Below are 22,274 nucleotides of genomic sequence, written 5' to 3' on the forward strand. Positions count from 1 at the left end.
GGCTGTTCCCGCTCGCCAAGGGCGGCGGCGCCTCCGCCGCGGGCCCCGCGCCGCCCGCGCGCACCGGCCTCCAGCAGCAGCGCCAGCGCCAGGTCGAGTCCCTGCGCGCCGCGCACGCCTCGTGAGTGGCCGCGGCGACCGGGAGGGAGAGCGCGGGGGCGGGAGGGCCGCGCTGTGTCGCCCGGCCTGGCCCGGCCCGGGCGCGGTGCCGCTCGAGGCGGGACCGCGCTGTGTCGGAAGGGTACGGCGTGTCCCCACGCGGGGACCCGGCTGCGCCCCGTCACCACCCGGGGAGGCCCGGCCGGGACTTCGCGGCTGTGCGGGTAAACAGGACGCCCAGGCCGGCCGAGCCTCGGCTGTCCCGGGGGCGGAGGGTCCCGCCGGGGGACAGCTGGACTATACTGTGGTGTGCTGTGCTGTACCGCGGCGGGCCGGGAAGCGGCACCGGGAAACCGAAAGCCGCGTTGCTTGTCGGGGCTACGGGGGAGGCGGCCCCGCTGGCGGCGGTGTGGCCTGGCCGGGGGAGCGGGCGCAGATCGCCGTGCCCAGTGACACCGGCCACTGACCAGAAAGCCCGCTAAGTGCTTTAATGGGTTGAAGTCTGCAAAGACGTGCAGACTGTTGGGATAAAACCTCTTAGAGCTGGTTGTGAGAGTGTTGTTCTTTAAAAGTTGACACTAAAACGTAGAGTACCGAGGAGCTGTGTGTCACACTGGTGTGTCTGCAGTGGCGTAGCAGCCCTACAAGGTCTACTGACTATTTTTTCTGATGTTCAGTGCTAGTTTCCTAATAACTGGTTGTTCCTTGGGGACTGTTTTTGTTTGTATGCTCAACAGAAGCCGGTTGTTTTTATTTCTGTTCAATATCCACACTTTTTAAAACAAAATACTTTCTTTCATCCTGAGATACTCCCTCTTGGCATACTGCCCTCTATTTTTCCTAGTCTTTTAAAGCTATTTACGTTTTAAAAGGAGATCCACAATTCATACATTCGAAGTTATATTTTCAGTGAAGTAAGCATTCTATAGACATACAGCTTCCTAGGATGTCTGTAGAACTGGAATGATAGATACCACCTCCAAAACAATTAGGAAAGAGGAAGGAGAGTGTTTTCTGTCACATCAGAGTGAGAGTAGGAACAGAAGAGATACTTACTGTATTTCCAAGTTTAATAACTGCAGATAGCTCACCATCCTAATATTTATCACACAGGGAACATAAATATGACAGTATTCTAAATACTGTTGCTTGCATAAACTTAATTCTGTTCAGAGCCAGTTTTGCAAGTATTTTTGAGACTTCACTTTTCTAAGGAGTTGTCTCTGTAGGCAGGCAGCAGCTCAGTGAACTTTTTTCCTGGCAGGAAGAGAAGCTCATCCTGAGTTAAGTCCCCAAAAAGGTGATCGGTGTTTGTCAGTCAGCTTGCTGAACTGGTTTGCTACTTGTTTGTGCAGGCACCAGCACAAGCACAGGCAGAGGGGGAATTCCTGCAGCCAGGAATTGAGATGAGGGGTAGGGACATGATAGCTGCCCATATGTAACTTTACAGCCCTGTAAACTAGCTGTCTGATCTCTTTTAATCGTAGTAAAATAATTAAAACCCAAAAGTCAGGCAAGCAGAGTAAATTCTGACAAAGTGTACAGTTTTCATAAACAAATCTGAATATCAGCACCTCAAATTCTTTACTTTCAAAAAGGTATGTGAACTCGAGCAACTTTTCAAAAGTGCAAAGGTTTATTTCATGGATGGGACTGATGTCCTTGCTCATGAACTCTGTAGCAGCACAGATGTGTAGGATAGGAATATGCATTAAGCTGTTGCAGCAGCACTGTTTCCTAAGCAGCAATTAAGTAAATGTCATTCTAGTGTTTGTTTTGTCTGCTAAGTCTACTTTGTCATTCATTTCTGAGTATCCTGACTGCTCTTCGCTGAAATGCTCAAAATTCTTGTCACAGTGTAGATAACTAAGATATTCAAGTTTGATTTGTATTGTCTTAGGTCGTAAAAGCCCAGGTATGTGCGATCTTAATTTTGGTAAAGCAGCTAAACTTCCTTTTCAGGGTCCCTCACAGGTTAGGAGCTTGAAATAAAGTCTTTGTATTTAAAAAGGGTTTTCTTACATTTGCTGTTGTTCTAGCCAAAGTTAAGTTCCAGTGTATCCGTTCCCACTTAGGAAAGGGGCAACTAAGTTTATTAGTTCAAGGTTTTCCATAAGGGAGGTTGTAACCGTTTGATCAGCTCAATGCGATTCTGTCTTTCTTGTTTCTCTCTCCCTGTCCTCATCTTCCCCCCCAGTTTCTATAGGTTGTGCCTGTGAGTGGAGCATGATTATATACCCTTCTCAAAAGGATTTTGCAGCAGGCTATTAAAAAGTGTGACAGATGATTACAGGGCAGGAATGTGTGTGAGAGATTCCAGGGAGAATCCTTCAGTTAAGAATGAGGAAATGCCGATTTTGGTGTGTGGTGTAACACAGTGGAGCCGTTGATTTGAATTCTCTTGTGTTGAAGATAATTGATACTTTCTTCAAACAACATGTGATTTCACAGGGCAAGAGCAAATACTGAGTTGTCTATGAGAGGAATAAGATCAGCCTGCAGAAAACAAGGTTCATAACTAAGTTCATGTCTTACACATTTGTTCCTCAAGCTCTGAAAGCTAGAGTCTTAAATTCTATGTCCAAATAATGCTTGGGAAGGACACAAAACATTCCTTGTGCTACTCTTAACACACATTTGCCTTAAATTAAGCCAGTAAGTTGAGATTGTTGTCAGAATAGTGAGTACTGCAATTTCTCCTACTGTTTCCATTGATTGTCATCCTGTATGAGGTTTAAAAGTTGAGCCTCCTATTTTTTCCTTTAATCTTAATATTCAATATGGCATGCTGAAGCATATTAACTTATTCCAGCATTTTCCATTTTGTTCTTACAGGGCTTTTCAAAACTAAACTAAGTACAAAGGTCTGAGGTCATGCTTGTTTTTTTAGACTTTAAGCTATTATATTGACCATGAATTGGATGCTAACCATTTCTTCTTTGACAGCATTGCAGAAATTCAGAAAGATGTGGAATATCGACTGCCGTTCACTGTAAACAACTTGACAATTAATATTAACATGTAAGTAGAGTGAGATGTGTCTATGCACATCTTGAAAATTAAAATTGTCCTAAAAAAAAAAAAAAAGTAGTAATAGAACATAAGTGGCTCCCAGCTAACTTTCAGGAACCTGGATTTGTATTAGTGTTGTAGTGATATGAGTGAAACTAGTCCTGTACAAGATGCAAATGCTCAGCTGAGAGCAAAAGTTTATTTTGCTGTGCTCAGCTCCTAAGATAGCTGTGTGTTTTTAGTTGAAGGTAACTAGGGGACAACACTTGAGGGTTTCTGACTTTGAATCCCTTACAACTGCAAATAAACTTGATTAGTAATTTACTAGTCTGCTGTAACTCCAAACTCTTACCCCAGTGAGGCTTCTGGATCATAACTTAAGTGATTTATTGTAACATTTCCCGTTACTTTGTTTTGGGGGGGTGCTTTTGCTGTGGCAAATATTGATGGCATTCTGTCCACAAGTTTTTTATTACTTTTACCTGCTGACTTGGTCTATTCTTACAGGTTACTCTGCATTGTCTTTATAGTAATAACATTTGTATTTGAAAATACTCTTGTTACGCTACAGTTTTTCTTTGTCCATGGACATATGTACTCCATTGCTATACTACAATTTGGCTCAGTAAATGCTCTCTTCAGTTCCATGGAAGTCTAGTATTCCGTTCTGTCTGACTTCTAATTTTATAACTGAATAATCCTTTTGTGTGCTTCATTCACTGTACATTTCTCCATAACTCTTTGTGTAGAAAAGTAGGTTTATGTAATTAATAGTACTTTTTCTTTGCATAATAAGCCTTCTTACACAAATTTTGTCATGGAATATAGCTGTAGTAATGATTGTTCTTGTATTTGCAGCTTGCTTCCACCTCAGTTTCCTCAGGAAAAGCCAGTCATCAGTGTTTTCCCACCTGTGAGACATCATTTAATGGACAAGCAGGGAGTATATGTGACCGGTCCATTAATAAGTAATGTATGTATAATTTGTAGCTTCACATAAATGTACTGTTAATAGAAGTTTTAATACATGTCACACTAGATTATTGCTAATACTCTTTGTAAAAAAGATTAGTGCAGATCCTAATCTCTCTCAAATTGTGTTTCAGGGGCCTGAAAACAAAAATTCAGGTGTTCAGTATACTACTATTTATTCTTTTACTGCTGCTATTACTGAGTTGAGTATTCTATATATCTAAAACTATTTTAGTTATGGTGGCTTAGAAAGTTCCTGTCAAATTTTTTTGTCAGTATCAATAGCACAGTTCTTGTTTCTTTACAGTGTATTCCAGATAAAGGAGAGGAATGCTTTAAGAGTGTTTTGTAACGTAGTTCTTTCCAGCCTAATCCTATTAGAACAACGTCAGGGTTTTAGCTCGAATATTCAGGATTTTAATATGCTGTTCTTTCCCCTTTTCTTTGCCAACAAGGATGTGGTAGATTTTTGGGGTGGGGGAGAGGTTTTGACGCTTTCAGAAGGCAGTTAATGCCTTTGTCCTTGACTCATTTTTTCCCCCCCCCTCCTTTTGTTGGTTTCCCAAATGTAACTTGGTAACTAAGGTGGATTTCTTTTGGTTGTTCATCAGAAATGTTGTACTTCATTGACTCTTCCTTTATAAAGGAATATACAAAAGATTTCTAGTTTCTATTCAATTCTGGGATGCTTTATCACTTTATTTGGAGCTTATGTGTACACAGTTTACAGTAGCTTATAGGTCTGAAATAGCTTCCAGCACTGCTGTGTGGGTATATTAAACAGTTAAGTTCAGCACATTTTGGAGCTGTTCGATTCCAGACATAATTTTTTTTTCTGCATTGGGTTTTGTTTTGTGCTTTTACCAGTTTACAATGCACTCAGATCTTGGAAAAATTATTCAAAGTTTACTGGATGAGTTTTGGAAGAATCCTCCAGTCCTGGCTCCTAGCTCAACATCATTTCCATAGTAAGTTATCTATAAACATGATGAATGGAACTATGTGTATTAATTTAACTTTTAAAAAAGAGACTAAACCAATTATTAGGAAGGCAGGGACAGGAATAATGTAATGGATATATGGGGAGAATTATATTCCCTGTCCTTGCACAATTTCATGTGCATGCTTGATGACATGATTGTTTTGAGAAGAAACACAGAATTTCATTGGAGTTACTATATCAACTTGCTGATGTAACTTTATACCTGTTTTCTTGAAAAACAATATCTACATTATCAGATGAAATCTGGAATTTGCTGTAGATCATGATTTGAGCAGTTGTGTTTTTTCATATTCTGTTCATAACCTCCCAAGCTTAGGGCAGTTTCTGTTGCACAACTGTGCAACATAAATTGTGCAATTTAAAGAATTGCATTAAATATGCAAAAGTGGTCTGAGGCATTCCAGCTTTATCAATACAACTGTGGTTCTTACCGCTCTCAGTGGACAGGCTGGAGAGTTGGGCTGATTCCAACGGGATGAGGTTCAACAAGGCCAAGTGCCGGGTCCTGCACTTTGGTCACAACAACCCCCTGCAGTGCTACAGGCTGGGGACAGAGTGGCTGGAGAGCAGCCAGGCAGAAAAGGACCTGGAGTTTGGATTGACAGGAAGCTGAACATGAGCCAGCAGTGTGCCCAGGTGGCCAAGAAGGCCAATGGCATCCTGGCCTGTATCAGGAACAGTGTGGCTGACAGGTCCAGGGAAGTGATTCTTCCCTTGTACTAAGCACTGGTGAGGCCACACCTCAAGTACTGTGTCCAGTTCTGGGCCCCTCAGTTCAGGAAGGATATTGAGGTGCTGGAGCAGGTCCAGAGAAGAGCAACAAGGCTGGTGAAGGGACCTGAATACAGGTCCTATGAGGAGAGGCTGAGGGAGCTGGGGTTGTTTAGCCCGGAGAAGAGGAGGCTCAGGGGGAGACCTCATCGCTCTCTACAACTCCCTGAAAGGAGGTTGTAGCCAGGTGGAGGTTGGTCTCTTCTCCCAGGCAACTATCAGCAAGACAAGAGGGCATGGCCTTAAGCTGCACCAGGGGAGGTTCAGGTTAGATATTAGGAAGAAATTTTTTACAGAGAGGGTAATCAGCCATTGGAATGGGCTGCCCAGGGAAGTGGTGGATTCTCTGTCCCTGGAGGTTTTTAAGATGAGACTGGATGTGGCACTTAGTGCCATGGTCTAGTAACCACAGTGGTGTTGGATCAAGGGTTGGAGTTGATGATCTCAGAGGTCCCTTCCAACCCATCTGATTCTATGATTCTATGATACTAGGATTAGAGGCAGCTCTAATTCAGTTGTGAATTTAAAAAAAACCCATTCCTGTTATTTAGAAGTAACTACGTGTGTGTTGCCCAAACTGTTAAATGCTATACCATAGCATTAGTAAGAACTAATGTGTGACACAAATATGTTTCTTACAACTTCAGGATGGAAACAATTGAAATTTATGCTCTCATAAATTTTTGTGAAGCAGTTTTCTTATAATTAAGTGTGTGTAATTGGCTGCTCTACAAGAATATAGTTTAATGGAATTCTATATTATATTGCAGTATAAGAGAAAAAGACTTATTACATTGGAAGTAACAGATAATGCAAAGTTTATGGTCATCTGAAAATTCAGTCGTGTCTTTTATGTGGTCTAGTAATTATAATTCAAATGATAAGAAATGTGCTGTAAGCAGTTGGTTGCTCATGGGTGTGGGTTTTTTTTTTTTTTTTTTTTTTTAGCCTTTTCAACAAACCAGCTGGAATGCCTCCTTTTGCTCCTCAGGGGTTTCCATTTCTTCCTCCATACCCACCTCAAGAAACAAATAGAACAATGGCAGCCATGCCTGTTGCTGAATCAGTTTCTTCAAGCTACACTACAGACAAGCCTGCTGCTCCCTCCTATGGCTTGATTGCTGATCTGCCACTACCTGTTCCCACAGCAGAAGCTGTGCTTCAGGTCTGTGTTCTGAGTTTTGCTGCTTAAGCTGTCAGACACTGAGTATGAGTTCCCTCGAGGGCACACAGGGCATTGCCACAAAACTCAAGGAAGCAGTATGTGTAACTGCACTTCATTGTTTTGCTGGTGTTAGGAAAGCAAAACTGTTATTTTGCCTTTGACAAAAAGTTTTTTACAACTTGAAGTTGAAGCAAAAAGTTTGTCTTTCTGAGTTTCAGTGAAACTAGTGTTACGCTAAATATCTTTGAATATAGAGGTGGGGTTTTTTTGGAGCTGCACTTTCCCATAGTGCAGCTGTAACTGTTTCTCCAACCACGAAAAATGGTTTTTATTTTTTTTCCTGCCCAGAACCTGTCAGATGAGGACAATATGCAATCTTAAGCCTCTATATGTAGAGTTCTATCTTGTATGTGTATATCAAACTCCCTCTCTCTGATGAACTGTGGAAGGAATTTTTTTTAATGTCCTCTAAAAACTTTATATGTAAATATTTAGTCTTTAATAAAATCTTGTCTTTAGAAACAAAAGTTTTCTTAATCTTTGAAGACACTTTTCTGGCTTTGTGAAACTCAAATTTTCTACATTCAATGAAGACAAAGGCTTTTTCCTTGTCTAAAACTTTTTTTTTTCTGAGGGATTATAGCTTTAAAAACCATATGAAAGAGATCAAAATGTCAATCTCTTTCTTTGTTATCACTTCTCTGAGTTGTACTCATGTGTATTTCCTTGGTCACCCAACTGTTTTCAAATGAAGGACATGTCAAGGCAGAATTATTTGCCTCCAAAACTGGCTCATCTTTTGTGACATGCCTCCCCAAACATCTTCGAGCATTTTGTTGCCATTGTTGTCTTCTGCTCAGAGACTAGTACTACTGCTTCTTACTACTTTTCCTGCCTTTCTGCTTGCTGGCAACTATTCATCTCCAGTTTTGGATTAAGCAGGTTAAATATCAAGAAATTTTTCTTCAAAAATCTACTAAGCATTTCTGAACTTACATTTAGGTTGGCCAGAATGGTTTTACTTACAAGATGCCTGATGTTCCTGATACCTTTCCAGAACTTTCGGAACTAAGGTAAATTTTCAGAAGGTAGTTAAACTTTCCATAGTTATTAAAAGGCAGTTACTGCTGGTCTGTGTCTGATTTTTGTCATATCTCAACCATCAAGCTTTTCCCTTATATCCTGTTGAGGGGGAGAGAGGAGGAGAGAGCAGCTGGGTGGGCATCTGGTAGCTAGGGACAGTCAACCCACTATAGTAGCATTAAAAAGCACTTTATAGGAAGTAGGCCTTGAAATGGGTGATACTTTTTAACATGCTACTTTTTAAGCTTACTTCTGCATATAGTAGAGCCCACAATCCAAGAGAAATGGGAAAAAGAAGTTGTAGTCAAGTGTCACGTGTCTGTAAAATCCCCAGAAATGCCTCAAAGTTTTGGCAGAGGTGAGTTGCTCTGCATGTGGTGTTTGCTGTTAGATTTAAATCTACTCCTGTTCTGTTTGAATATAGCATATCACAGCTGACCAGTATGAATGAGCAAGAGGAGGTACTACTGGAACAATTTGTGGCTCTACCACAACTGAAGCAAGTCATTACTGATAGAGATGAGTTAGTGAAAAGCATCGAAGAGCTGGCAAGTAAGGTGTCAAAATGTTATCATTTGTGGCTGTGTGCTGTGAACTGAATCCTTTAAAAAAAAGTAGTAATAGTGACTTTATTTTACAGAAAAAAACTTGCTGCTGGAGCCTAGTCTTGAAGCAAAAAGACAGACAGTGTTGGATAAAGTAAGTGAGCAATAAAATCTTTTTCAGAAATATTAGGAATAATATTTGGTGGTTTTCAAGGGGAAAATGTTCTTTTTTTTTTTCCTTCCAGTATGAACAACTTACACAGATGAAAGCAGCCTTTGAAAAAAAGATGCAAAGACAGCATGAACTTAGTGAGGTATAATTTCTATATGTTATCCTTTAAGAATACTTCAATAAAATGGAAGTTTTGATTTGTATCTTTAACCATTAAGAATATTCTCCTGGTTAATCTAATTTTGTGTGAAATAGATTCATATAAAGTAGGAAAAAAATGGGATGGTGTACCAAACAGGTTAAAAGCAAAAGAGGGGTTTCTTTGCTTGGGTTTTTGTTTTTTAAAGCTATGATAGAAGCAAAGCTGGAAGAAGAGAGTGATGTGCATCTAGAGCTGTTAAGTACAATCCTGGACCAAACCAGTTTTAAGAATAGAATGATCTTTAAAGAAGGCTTGTTTAATTAATGGTACTCATTTAACATAGTAAGCTTGTAAAACTATACCAGGTGAAAATGGTCAAAATGATGACTTTATAAATTAAATTCTGTGATTCACTAGGTATGCTTATTTTGGGCAACATATTGGATAATGCTGTCAAACATTGCACATTCAAAAGCACAAACTGGGTGAAGTTATTACTTAAGAAAGTAATTCAAAGAAGGAAGACAATTTCTTGGTATGTTTACCAGGCTATGCATTAGAAGATGTAACTTCTCACAAACCAGTTCCTGCACTGAAATTATTTGCTAGACTTGTCACCTGAGAATACAACAGTCTGTCAAATTAGCACGCATAGTAGCTGAATTTCAGAATGTCCCCAAAGTAACAAAATACAAAATAACAATGAAAAAGTTGCATGACAGCAAACTGAATGATTTCATACATGATCTAAAAGTATTAAATGTTTCCTCACTGGAAAATCAAAGTAGTCTTGACTACTAATGCCTCCTTTCCGTGTGATGCAAGTTGTCTTTAAAGTAGATGTAGGTAGTTGACATTGAGTAACTTATTTCTGTAAGAAACCACTTAAGAACAGGACATAATATTCCACTTTTGCATTACCTTTTTTTTTTTCTAAGTTAGGTTTGCTGATTCAATTTAATGATGGTTAGGAGGCTGAGAGCTGAAGAGTTGCAACTGAATTTTTCTGCTTTTTTCCCCTATACGCTATATCTTCATGTACTGATGTTTGCTGTGCTCTACCTGGTATCTCCTATTCTCTGTCCTTCAAAGTTCCAGACAAGTCTTTTTACTTGTACTGTGAGTGAATTTTAGTCATCTTTATTAGAGCAGAATCTCCTTATTTGCTACAAGATTAATTTAACAGGGAATTTCTGATTAAAGTTTTACAGTACTTAAGTAAAATATTTTTCATGCAGTAGATGGAAGAGTAGGCCAAGCATCTAAAATGTATAAATATCTTAATTTTGCAGTTTTGTCTCCACACAGACTCCTACTGGATGCGAATCATGTTCTGATTAACTGCTCAAGCATATTAGAGGAAAAATAATGAAATTATATGCAATAAACAGAAATAAGGTTTGAGGTTTATAAGAACCAAAAATTGAGTATACTGGTTTAGATTAGCAGCCCATCTAATTCTTGAGTAGGTGCTTTTTGCTTTCCTGTCTTCCTCTCCACAGTCATTTCAAGGGTATTTAAAAGCTGAACAGTAAGTGCTTTTTTACCTTTCTATACTTCTCAGATTCACAACTGAGTTTCAAAAGTAGACCCTATTTATTGAAGACACTTGAAACGCTAGTTCTACTGAGAAATCATGCACTCGAGAACCTGTCAGATTTCCAAACTGGATGCTTTCTACAGTGTAGGGTAAAAGTTGAAAAGCTTTATACATTTGTGAGAATGATTGTGTATCAAGACCTAAACTAGCAATGCTTTTCTCACATTGAATCCTTTCTAGTTTAACAAGCTGTACTGTTTCTTGGAGATGAAGCTTCATCTGGTCACTTTGGCTTTTATGTAATAATAATAATGCTTTATCCACATATTCCATATTTATAGAGTCTTGAAAATATAAGTTGAGATGGACAGTTTAATTTTACATAGGACTTTTTATTTTCTTAGAGTTGCAGTCCAAGTGCTCTGCAAGCCAGACTTAAAGTAGCTGCCCATGAAGCTGAAGAGGAGTCTGACACTATTGCAGAAGACTTCTTGGAAGGCAAAACAGAAATAGATGACTTTCTTAGTAGTTTCATGGAAAAGAGAACGGTATGTAATATACAAGTACTTCTAATCTGAGATATGTAAGACACATAAATAAATTTAGGACTTTGAGTTTGAGCAGTCTTGTGGTACAGAACAGTGCTGTAGTGAGCTTTGACAGAAGAAAAAATTATCCTTAACTGGCTTTACTGTATTTAGAGTATAATCTACATTCTGAAGGCACATATTTTTAAGGCAGGAGTGCAAAGGTCTCGTGCATTAGACCTTATTGGTGTATTTTGCAAATATTTTTGTGCCACGTTCTTGAATATCATATACAGATACAGGGAAGATAGCCACATGGTAAATTTCAAATTTGGAAGGTCGACATAAAATGACATGTTATATTAAACAACATTAATGTTTAATTTATTAAACTTATTAAACTAATTATTTTGTTGATGGCTATCATCAAATAAGTAACTGAGGTTCAAAAAACAACATTCTTGCTTGTGCTGTAACAGAAGCAACTTAGCAGGCAGTTTACCTTTCTTTAAAGATGCCTAATAAGTGCGTTTCATAACACTGCAAACAATCCTCTTGTAAGCAATTGTGGATGGAATAATGTTATCAATGTAGACCATTGTTCAGCCTGAACAATGAAGGTAGGTCAGAGGGCTTTTCCTTTTTAAAAAAGTTTGCAAAGTAGCTAAATAATTAAAGAGAAACTGGTATGCATTATAAAAAAATTGCGTTCAGAATTCAGTTGTGTACTTCTTGTTTTGTAGCTGTGCCACTGCAGACGAGCCAAAGAGGAAAAACTTCAACAGGCAATAGCAATGCACAGCCAATTTCATGCACCGCTATAGGTAAACTTTTTTTTTTGAAACAATTTACCATAAGGTTCCACACTGTGTAACTGCAAATGGAATTGTTACAGTGCTTAGTGTTCTAGTGATGCTGTGGAAATCAAGTATGTACTGGATCTATTGTTATTTGTATTTAAAACATAACTTCTGGAGGAGTTAAAATATCTAATTATGGATATTTGTTTTTACAGACTTCCTGCAAACTACACCTGCCAAGAGACCGAATGAAAAACCCAATAAAGCACACTTTTTAATAATTATTATTTGCAAATAAGCATTTCATCTTATATGGTTGTATTTATAGAAGAGATTGTATACAAAGTTGGAATGGTTTTTGTACAAATTAGAATGTCTCTTTATATTCTCATTGTACTCAAGAATCCTTCTATTGCAATCTTTGCATTATTTTCTTGTATTTATTGTTGATAGTTCTTATTATATTTAAGTTCCCTGCTGCTATACTCCGTTCTTCAAAAATTAAATATCTAAACATGTAATTTTGACTAGCTTTTTACATTTTTATAAAAACTTAATTCATATCTTTTGTATTCTGAACTTTAAACATAGATTTGGCTTGATCTGTGGAAGACTGAGATTAAGTGTTGATAGGGCTTTGGAAACTGAAGAAGTTCTTAATTGAGATGGTCAGTGGATTCACAAGCTGTCTTTTCTTGAAGCCAAAATACTGAAGAACAAGTTTTTTACTTCCAAATAATAGTAGAAAACTAAGTGTAGCTTATATTGTGTTTTGGATAAATAGATTGGAATTAAGCAAAGAATGTGTTGGAACAAATAATACTGGAATCAAAATAGAATAAATGATCTCTGCTTAGACTTCGTATGTTGGTTAGTAGCATTGATGCACTGATTTCAGGAGTGGCTTGGTATCTACCACTATAATTAAACACAATTTTCATCTGACAATTTCATTTTCATATTTTTTTTTTGTACTTAAAGGATTAATAATCAGGTCACCTCCCAGTTTCTGTTCTATACAATAGGAATATGTTCATCATGTGAGAACTCAGAAGCACTTTACAAAAACTATCTCTGAAGTTCTGTGGGAAATAGTTATTTTTTCCTAATTTTAAAAAAGAAAGAAACTAATGTGGTTGGAGTTACATTGTGTGCTGTTAAGGCAGGGGATAGAATTTGGAAGTGAGACTTAATTCTGCCCGCTGAATCTTGCATCTGGTAAGCTGACTTTTTTAGGAAGTAGGTATATCTGGTGAGAAGTGATAGGACCAAATGAAGAGACTTGGGTGTCTGAAAAAAATCAACACTTTATAAGTGCCATGGTTAAGCAATAATTTTAGAGTATCTTCTTCCAAAAAATGTGCTGCTTGTATATTGACATAGCACTTCTGCTAATGTGCTAACTAAAGCCCTGGTTAGAAATGAGATCATGTAGGTTTCCAAATGGTTCTGGACTTCTGTATCTGAGTAGCATGATTTCTGCAGCTCTGGAGAAGAGTTAGGTTTAAGTCATCACTGTCACCTTGGCAAACTCTCATCTATTTTTGTGCTGGATGTATAAGTTGTTTCTGATCTTTTTCTGAGGATCTAGCTGTCGTTAAAGACAGCTCTGTCGTTAAAGACTCACAACTCTGTACAGGACTGTTTTTTTATTGTTGTTTCTTGTAAGCAGAGAAAGGAACAGATGACCAGACATCTGGTGCTCCTGCTGTATTGGGCTAAGTATCTTCTTTATATGTTTTATAATGGCGTGGAATGACAGGCTTCTGTTCTCATCTGCCTCCTCATGTTGAATGTTTTGTCATGTATTGTGATGTTCTACTACCACTGAACTCTTTAGCCAGGTCACCTTCAGGGGATTTGCTTCCCAAACTAGTACAAGTTCTGCACACTTCAGCTTTTCCTCTAATGTTACTTTAGCAAACACTTTCAAACTCTTTTCAGTACTAGCCGTGTAGTTCAAGACTCAGCAGTTCAGTACATTAAACAACAACTGCTGAAAAATGAATTGGATATTGCCCCTACTATGGGAGAAACTCTTAAGGCCCTACAGCAGGTGAAAAGTGGCAAGGCAGCTGGGGTTGAAGGAATTCCACCTGAAGTCTGGAGGCATCCAAGCACTCCATGCTAAATTTCACAAATTTGTGGTGCGCTGTTGGGAACTAGGCAAGCTACCATCAGACCTTTGTGATGCAGTCATCATCACCTTGTATAAGAAGAAAGCAGTTAAATCAGACTGCTCAAATTACTGTGATATTACTTTGCTCTCCGTTGCTGGCAAAATCCTGGCAAGAATACTTTTGAACAGACTAATACCCGCTATAGCAGAAGGAATTCTACCTGAAAGCCAATGTGGTTTCAGAGCCAACAGGAGTACCACAGACATGGTATTTGTTCTCAGACAACTGCAAGAGAAGTGTAGGGAACAGAACAAAGGTCTCTATGTAACCTTTGTTGATCTCACCAAAGCTTTTGATACCGTGGGCAGAAAAGGTCTGTGGCAGATTTCTGGAACATTTAGGATGTACCCCTAAGTTCCTTAAAATTATCATCTCACTCCATGAGGATCAGCACAGCCAAGTCAGACATGCCGATGCACTTTCTGAGCCCTGTCAGATAACCAGTGGTGTGAAACAAGGCTGCGTTCTTGCACCAACCCTATTCACAGTCTTTTTCAGCAGGATGCTCCAAAGGGCCACAGCAGACCTCGATGAAGAAAATGGTGCCTACATCTGATATCATACCGATGGAAGCCCATTCAACCTAAGGTGACTGAAGGCCCACACTAAGACCTTAAACCATCTTGTCCGTGAGCTGCTTTATGCTGACGCCGCCGTCCTCGTTGCCCACAGAAGCAGCTCTGCAGCGTTTAACATCCTGCTTTGCAGAGGCTGCTGAGCTTTTTGGGCTGGAAGTCAGCTTGAAGAAGACAAAAGTTTTCTATCAACCTGCACCTCAGGAAGTCTTCCATCGTCCTCATATCACCATTGGTGAATCAGAGCTTAAATCAGTCCAGCAGTTTAATTACCTGGGAAGCATCATTTCCTCGGATGGTAAGATTGACGGAGAGATAGACAACAGGTTAGCAAAGGCATGTAGAGGTTTGGCGAAACAAACACCTGAAGAAAAGTACAAAGATCAGTGTTTACAGAGCCATAGTGCTGTCTGCTCTTTTATATGTGTCTGAATCATGGGACATTTATCGCCACCACCTGCAACTCTTAGAACGCTTCCATCAACGCTGCTTCTCTACAATCCTAAACATCCACTGGTCAGATTATGTGACTAATACATCTGTTCTAGAACAGGCAGCGGTTACGAGTATCAAGGCCATGTTGCTGAGAACACAGCTGCGTTGGGCAGGACACATCTCAAGGATGAAGGACCACCACCTCCCTAAAATTTTGCTCTATGGTGAACTTGCCACCGGCTGCTGCAAGAGAGGAGCCTCAAAGAGGAGATACAAGGACTCCCTGAAACAATGTCTCAGCCTTGGCCATATCCATCATCCTTGGTCTACTCTGGCCTCAAATCGGGAGGCCTGGAGACACACCATCTATAACGCTGCTGCTTCTTTTGAGAATGCATGCAGGATCACTCTCAAGGAAAAAAGACAATGTATAAAGAACCATGTCTTGTCGATACCACCTAAGGAGTCTTTCTGCTGTGCTTTTTGCAACTGGACTTGTCTATCTTGCATTGGCCTTTTTAACCACCAGCGCACTTGTAGCAAGTTTGGGTAGAATCCTTCCCAAATCTTCGTTCGCAAAGCCTAGCCATGATGACTTTACCAAATTTACAAATTCAAAACTTCATGGAGTCTTTCTGGTGGTAGTAGAGTAGAGTCTAGAAGAAATTATCACTGTTCAATGCAAGTTCAGTGTTTGTTGTTCGGGGATATGAGAGCTTAAGATCTCCCCTTTTCTCCCTTTCTATTCTCTCATATTATTGTTCCTATTCTTTAGATTTTTTTCCCTTATTTTTTAGCCTCTTTGCAGACACAAACCCATCCTCTAGAAAAGAAGCACAAAAGTCTCTGTATTCAACAATGATGTATGTTGGGTTAGCTGCAGGAATCCCATCACATCCAAGAAAAGCCAGCCTGTTTCTGGCTTTTCTGGCTTTAAAGGCCAAGCTGATGCAGGTTTGTATTTTCTCCTTGAGGTCTGGGTTTTTTTTCTTTAGTCCTACACTTCACCTTCACCAAAAGACTTAGTAGAACAGTGATAACACTGTCAAGAGTTAGGTTTCTTTGCTTCTAGCACGCTGGTAGCTCACTGTTGAATGCATTCCTTACATTATTTTGCTAAAATATGGAGTGTAGGTGTAAATCCATCTTAAAACAACTCCCTGTAAAGTGTAAGAGAATGGCAGCTGCTGTTAGATGCATATTCTGAAGGCTTTTGAAATGTGTCAAGCGAACTTCTAATCAATCTGGAATAACAGGCTACGTACAGTGACTTGTTTCTTGGGAGCCTTGCACTATGTCATCCTCAGGTGTTCTGCCAAGTGGGAAAGAGAACTCAGTGAGCAAGAAATAAGAGTAAGAAGATGGCTTGTCTCTGATGTTGCAGTAGTTTTGGGGGGGAAGTACATTCTGTATTGTAACTGCTAATTGAGCCTGGGGTTTGCCTAATTTGAATGCCTGATCTTGGAGCTAAATCACAGGACCACAGAATGGGTAAGGTTGGAAGGGACCACAGTGGTCCAACTTCTCTGCTCAAGGAGGGGCATCCTAGAGCACATGGTACAGGATTGCATCCAGACAGTTCTTAGGTATCTCCACTGAGGGAGACTCCACAACCTCTCTGGTCAGTCTCTTCAGTGCTTGGTCACCTGCACAGTAAAGAAGTTCTTCCTCATATTCGATTGGAGCTTCCTGTGCATCAGTTTCTCCCCATTGCCTCTTGTCCTATTGCTTGGCACCACTGAGAAGAGCCTGGCTCCATCCTCTTGACACCCTCCCTTCAGATACTTACAGACATTGATGAGGTCCCCTCTCAGTTGTCTCTTCTGAAGGCTGAATGGGCCCAGCTCCCTCAGCCTGTTCTCATCACTGAGGTGCTCCAGTCCCCTCATTATCTTTGTTGCCCTCTGCTGGGCCTTCTTCAGGAGCTCCATGTCTCTCTTGTACGGAGGAGCCCAGAAATACTCTTCCCAGGTGGAGGACTCTTCATTTGCCTTTGCTGAATTTCAGAAGGTCTCTCTGCCCATCTCTCCAACCTGTTGAGGTCCTTCTGAAGGGCTGCACAACGCTCTGGAGTATTTGCCACTCCTCCCAGCTTTGTGTCATCAGCAAACTTGCTGAGGAGGCACTCTGCTGTGCTAGGCACCACTGCAAGCAAGAGACTATTATGGTAAAGTCAGTTCTAAGCAGTATGTACTATAGTTCTGTTTGCTCTGTACATACTCCTGCAGTTTTGCTGCTTTGGACCTGGACCAAATGTATAAGTTAGAAATCTTACAGTTTTATTCATGTCCAAATTCTTACTACTCCCATCAAAGACTAGCATAAATCTTTCTAAAAGGGAGATTTAAGAGACCTTCAGGTCAAACTGAATTAAAACTCTGACAACAAAGTTATCAGCTGTAATTGTGTCATTATTCTGAACAGTAAATGCTGTAATGTGTTAAACTTACAAATAAAGGCTTTGGGATTTTAATATATCTTGTAATCATCTAACGGATAGAGTCAGGCATTTGACATTGCAGGACTTCTTGAGTGGATACAGAATTATGTTGGAAATGGATGCAGTAAGCTACTGAAGGAGAAAATATCTTCATGAGTAGTGATGTGAGCTTTTCATGTTTAACTCTTTCAATAGCAGTAATTCTTGGAGCCACCTTCATTGAAACAGGCTTTGAAAACCCATACTGGATCTCTGGCTTTTGTAAGCACCTTGTTTTGGTCAGATACCTTGTAGACATCACATTTACAGTAATAAGCTATGAAGAAAGCTTGTATATCAACAGTAAGGAAATACTTTACATAAAATAACTGTGTTCTTTAGTCTCCACAAAGGGAATAAATTCATCCAAAAAACCTTGGCAACCAGCAGACTTAAAAAAGTGAGTCCTTGCCTGAACTCAGTCACAATTCTGGTGGACCTCTAAGGTTTCATTAGCTTCTTTCCAGAATGATTTATATTAAAAGACCACTACATTTTATTTTAAGGTTTAGCATGATTTGATTTGCTGGTTTCAGGTGCTCTACTGGCAATTTAAATATGACAGGTAAAGTGAAATGCTTAATTTTACCTTCTTATTGCCCCACTCTGCCAATGTTTCTGACCTCTCTGAATTCAGGGTTTGCAATACGCTTGTCTCTAGATCTTTGGTGGATTTTTCATGAGTCTTAGTACTGTGATAAGTTGACCCACCACATGTTTCTCCCTTCCCAAATGAACTGTCAGTGACTTTCCTGTCCTTGGAGGATTTTTCAGTCACTGTGGTGTTTACCTGTCTCTTCCCTACAGAGCATAAGGGTGACCAACTAACCTAAAAGTTGCACTCAGCCTTCAGCCTGCACCCCGAAACAGCCCCTGACCTTGACTGTGTTTGTGATCTACTTGAGAACTCTGTGTGCAGATCAGGGCAACATCCACATAAAAGCATCAAGTTAGCTAGTCAACAGTGATGACATGCTTATCTTCATTGCAAAGTCTATCTCTTAGTTGTTGCTGGGGCTTAATTGTTATTAGTTTGTGTCATTAAACATATTCTATGCTATATGAACCTGTGCTCTGGCTTGCCCCGTCTTCAAAGATTGTGGTTCCCTGCCTTACTTGCTGATTTTACAAAGAGCTTTCCTTCCCTGCCTCCCTCCTTTTACTTATTTTCTTTTTCTCTTCTTACTTCTAATGATATTTGCTCTGAGTTGTGCCCTCCAACTTTTTAATTCTATTTCTCAGATTTTTAGAATCCATTTGCACTTTATCACCTTTTTCTCTCTTGTACAGAGCTACCAGTAAAAGCAGCTAGTGAATAGGTTTTCCTTCTGTGCTTCAGCTGGTGATCTTCTGTAGAGAAGGCTTCAGCTGTTTGATCCCATTCCCTTCAGTGTCCTTTAGAGGCACATTTTCGTACTAAAGACCAGCCTGAACCTAGAGAGGCCTTTTCAGCAGTTTAACTACGTTCATCTGTGTCGCATTTCAAATTACAGTGGGCTTATGCCAAATTTGCAAAGGTTTGCAGCACAAGGCTACAAGAAATCAGTGTAGTTCCTTGTATGGTTTTCTCAATCTTTTTTGGTTTGCATTTCCTAAAAAAAATAAATACAGGGCTGTAACATGCTTCCATATTATTAACACAATTGTTGAGAGTCTTGGTTTTCTTAGTTATCAGTTGTAGATTTCTCCACAGCTTAAAACTACTGGATTAAAGTATCAAAGTAAGGAAGATAGAAAAATTCCCTGTTCTTAGTGGCAAAGTGACTCTTGAGTAAATGAAAAACTACAGTACAAAAATCAGGATAGCAAACCTTTCTTTCACTCACTGGTGTGAAATAAAATTAAATTACACCTAAGTGTTTATTTGAAAGTGTTTCTCATTAGCCTGATAATGCCACAAATACATGCAGTACAGTGAAAACAATAGCAGCTAATGCAAAATTTCAAAGGCTGAAAGACACATCACAGAGGGCTGCTAAGTGGAGGCTTGATAAAGAAAATGTTAACGTTAATATTTTAGTTGTAAAGCTAGTTACATGGAGTTACATAAGCGACACAAAGACAGTGCTTTGAATTTGCGTATCTTGCTGTTCTGCATTTATTTCTGGACATGTCTAATAGGACACAATATCATATATATTTTTATATTTTAAAGATGTGCGATAACATTGCCCATTTTCAAACTCATTTTTAGGTAGAATATTTGTATGTTTTGTTTTCGTTTCTGACTTTGCAGCATATTTCTTTAGTTTGAGAAAATGCATTCAAAGTCTCTAATAGCATAAATTTTACAGGCTATGTTCAAAATACAAAACATTTTTAAAAGTGCAATTAAAATCAGGGATTTAATTTATTAAAAATTCATAAAGATTAAAAACAGAAGGCTAGATTCTCAACAGAGTATACCTTAGAGTTGTATTTATTTGAATTGAGCTATAGGGATTTATCAAATTGAGGATCTGGCCTTTCCACTATAACATTAAGATAAACCTTGCTGTTAGGAATTATTTGTTCAAAGACAGCAGCTCCCTTAGGAGGATATTAATAATACTGAAGTTTACATACTCACTTTTAATAATGTAAGTTCACAGAACAGAATGAAAACCATTCCATAAATGTAATAAAATCTAACAATTCTAAACTGAAGCATATTTATATAATACAACTATGTCTGTAAGTCTTTATTTGGAGGAGTAATGTGAAATGCAGTCAAAGTAAACTTACATTACTACCACTTTGCTTTACTAGAGTTCAATACCACATTGTCTCCAAGCAGGTAAGAGCAGTCATGTGAACTATATTTTTAACTGCTTGCTTTAACTAATATTTAAAAATAAAAAAGAAACTTGGAAGAATTGCAGCCTAATTTGGCCACCTTTCTAGTGAGTTTCAAGACATTTCAAATTTTAAACATTTTTCACTTGTTTACTTCTGTACTGATGATTATGAAAACTATTACTCCTATTCTTAAAAATATGATAAGATTAAACTTCCTGGTAAATGTTGAATCAGTTCTTAAATTAGTATTGCCATGCTCTTCAGTTTGGCAAATACTAAAAGGGAAATTTTGTGTGAAGACAGAAAAACTGGTTGCTAATGGTTAGTTTATTTTGAACAACAGAATTTGGAAGGAATATTCTTTATAACAGTTCCTTTATGGGCATAACCTTTCTTTACTTACGAAAGAAGTGAAGCATCACGAAAGTGATGCTTTCGTAAGTGATTTTTGTAAATGGTTTTATATTCTCTATCCTCTGCACTATATATGTACCTCACTTGACTCAAATAAAACGTTTTCAAGTAGGAATCAGAATAGGCTGGAGAATTTGGAATTTTACTACCTTTAGAATTTTAGGTAGGTGGTTTGGAACTAGGGTAAGATAGAAACAAACTTGAGAACTAAACATAAAGAGGCTAGAGTAAACTGCCTAATGTACCTTTTGTTATAAAGGGGTGCTTTAGCACAAAGGCTGTGTGATTATTGTTATATTCCTTTGAAGTTTTGGTCACAGAAACTACTGAACTTTCAACACTGCTTGAGAACCAAGTAGAAGTGGGATGCATTCACATGCAGCAGCAGAAACTGCTTACTAAAGGATTTTTTTATCAGGATCAAAGCTTCATTTTTCCCCTTAGCCAGCATGTCAATTTGTTAGTTTTACTTTGCTGTAAAGAATTCTAGTAGGAGGATATGCAAAATAATTGTTTGAATTCAAAATTTAACACCTCTTATGAAAACAAAATATACATAATATATCTGAAGGCAGAAGAACTCTACAAAAATAAGTTTTGACAGCTTCACCCGTAAAGCTAACACTAATGCATCTTCAACCTTGTGTAAGAGAGTACTTTGGAATTTCACATCTTTGGAGAAGAACTATTATCTTGTACAATAAATAATTATGGAAATGTACAAAGTAAGGAATAATTATGTACAGCATTGATAAACAAATATCACATTAGCTTAACTAAATATAACAGCAGATATTACCTTTTTTAGCATTATGTCTTAAAATTAATGAGCTTGTTCTGCTTAGATCTTTACTTACACAATTGCACAGTTCCCTTTCTTTGGATTATTTCTTTAGGGTACAGACCACTTCCATTCTTCATCTGATGAAAAGATGTCATTCCAGACTGTGTAAGACTCAACTTCATCTGGATCCTTGCTGCCGTGAAGGTGTTTCAGCCCGCCAGAAATACAGCCTCATCAGAGTCCTTGCCACTGTCTTCACTAGGCAAGCAGCCACCCCCACTTGGGGACCTACAGCTTAAGTCCTCCACACCAGACTCCTGATCACTGTTGGCTGAGAGGTCAGGATCAGAACTTTTCAGGTTGTCCTGTGTCAAAATCAGGGCAGAATCTTCTTCATCCCCTTGTGAAGGACTCCGGGATGGGAATGACTTCAGATCGTTGCTATATTCCTGGGGAGTGTTAGCTAAGCTATTGTTGGAAGTAGACAGCCTTAACTGTTTGCTTCGGTCTTCTTGCTTACTCTTGACTTTATTAGCACCTAATTGTGATTTCTGAAGATTCGCCAATCGCTGAAATAAAGGAAACAGTATTACATGCACACATTTAGGGCCAGTAATCCTCTTCTGTGTCTTTGCCTTTTTTTTTTTTAAATATAAGTTCAGAGCCCAACCCAACTAGCACCCTTTAAAACTGTCTGTGGAGTATGAGAAGTGCACAATTTCTCACAAACCAATGGTGATTTACAGCAGCCTTCTGAGCTACAATTCCTTCTGAATTACAGAAGGATTAAACTCACTT

General features: G+C 38.9%; 2 protein-coding genes across 3 annotated transcripts in view; one reads left to right on the top strand and one right to left on the bottom strand.

Annotated features, from left to right (window-relative positions):
- The first annotated feature begins 3,051 nt into the window (after window positions 1-3,051).
- VPS37A (VPS37A, ESCRT-I subunit) lies at window positions 3,052-21,697 on the top strand. Its single transcript, XM_027635468.1, has 11 exons — window positions 3,052-3,120; window positions 3,970-4,084; window positions 4,951-5,051; window positions 6,806-7,022; window positions 8,025-8,095; window positions 8,530-8,657; window positions 8,746-8,804; window positions 8,896-8,964; window positions 10,909-11,052; window positions 11,775-11,855; window positions 21,589-21,697. The coding sequence occupies exons 2-10, from the start codon at window positions 4,040-4,042 to the stop codon at window positions 11,853-11,855; spliced, it is 915 nt and encodes a 304-aa protein (XP_027491269.1). The 5' UTR covers window positions 3,052-3,120; window positions 3,970-4,039; the 3' UTR covers window positions 21,589-21,697.
- Window positions 21,654-22,274, bottom strand: part of MTMR7 (myotubularin related protein 7) — a 43,361-nt gene continuing 42,740 nt past the window's right edge. The window contains exon 14 of one of the 2 annotated variants that reach the window (XM_027635466.1): window positions 21,654-22,045. In XM_027635466.1, the coding sequence (XP_027491267.1) occupies window positions 21,686-22,045 (360 nt within the window). In that variant the 3' untranslated portion in view covers window positions 21,654-21,685. The remainder of the gene's footprint in view (window positions 22,046-22,274) is intronic. The other variant, XM_027635467.1, reaches the window with a different exon arrangement.

Source organism: Corapipo altera, unplaced genomic scaffold (genome assembly GCF_003945725.1).
Source record: "Corapipo altera isolate COAL_440 unplaced genomic scaffold, ASM394572v1 22b, whole genome shotgun sequence".
Lineage (NCBI taxonomy): Eukaryota > Metazoa > Chordata > Aves > Passeriformes > Pipridae > Corapipo > Corapipo altera.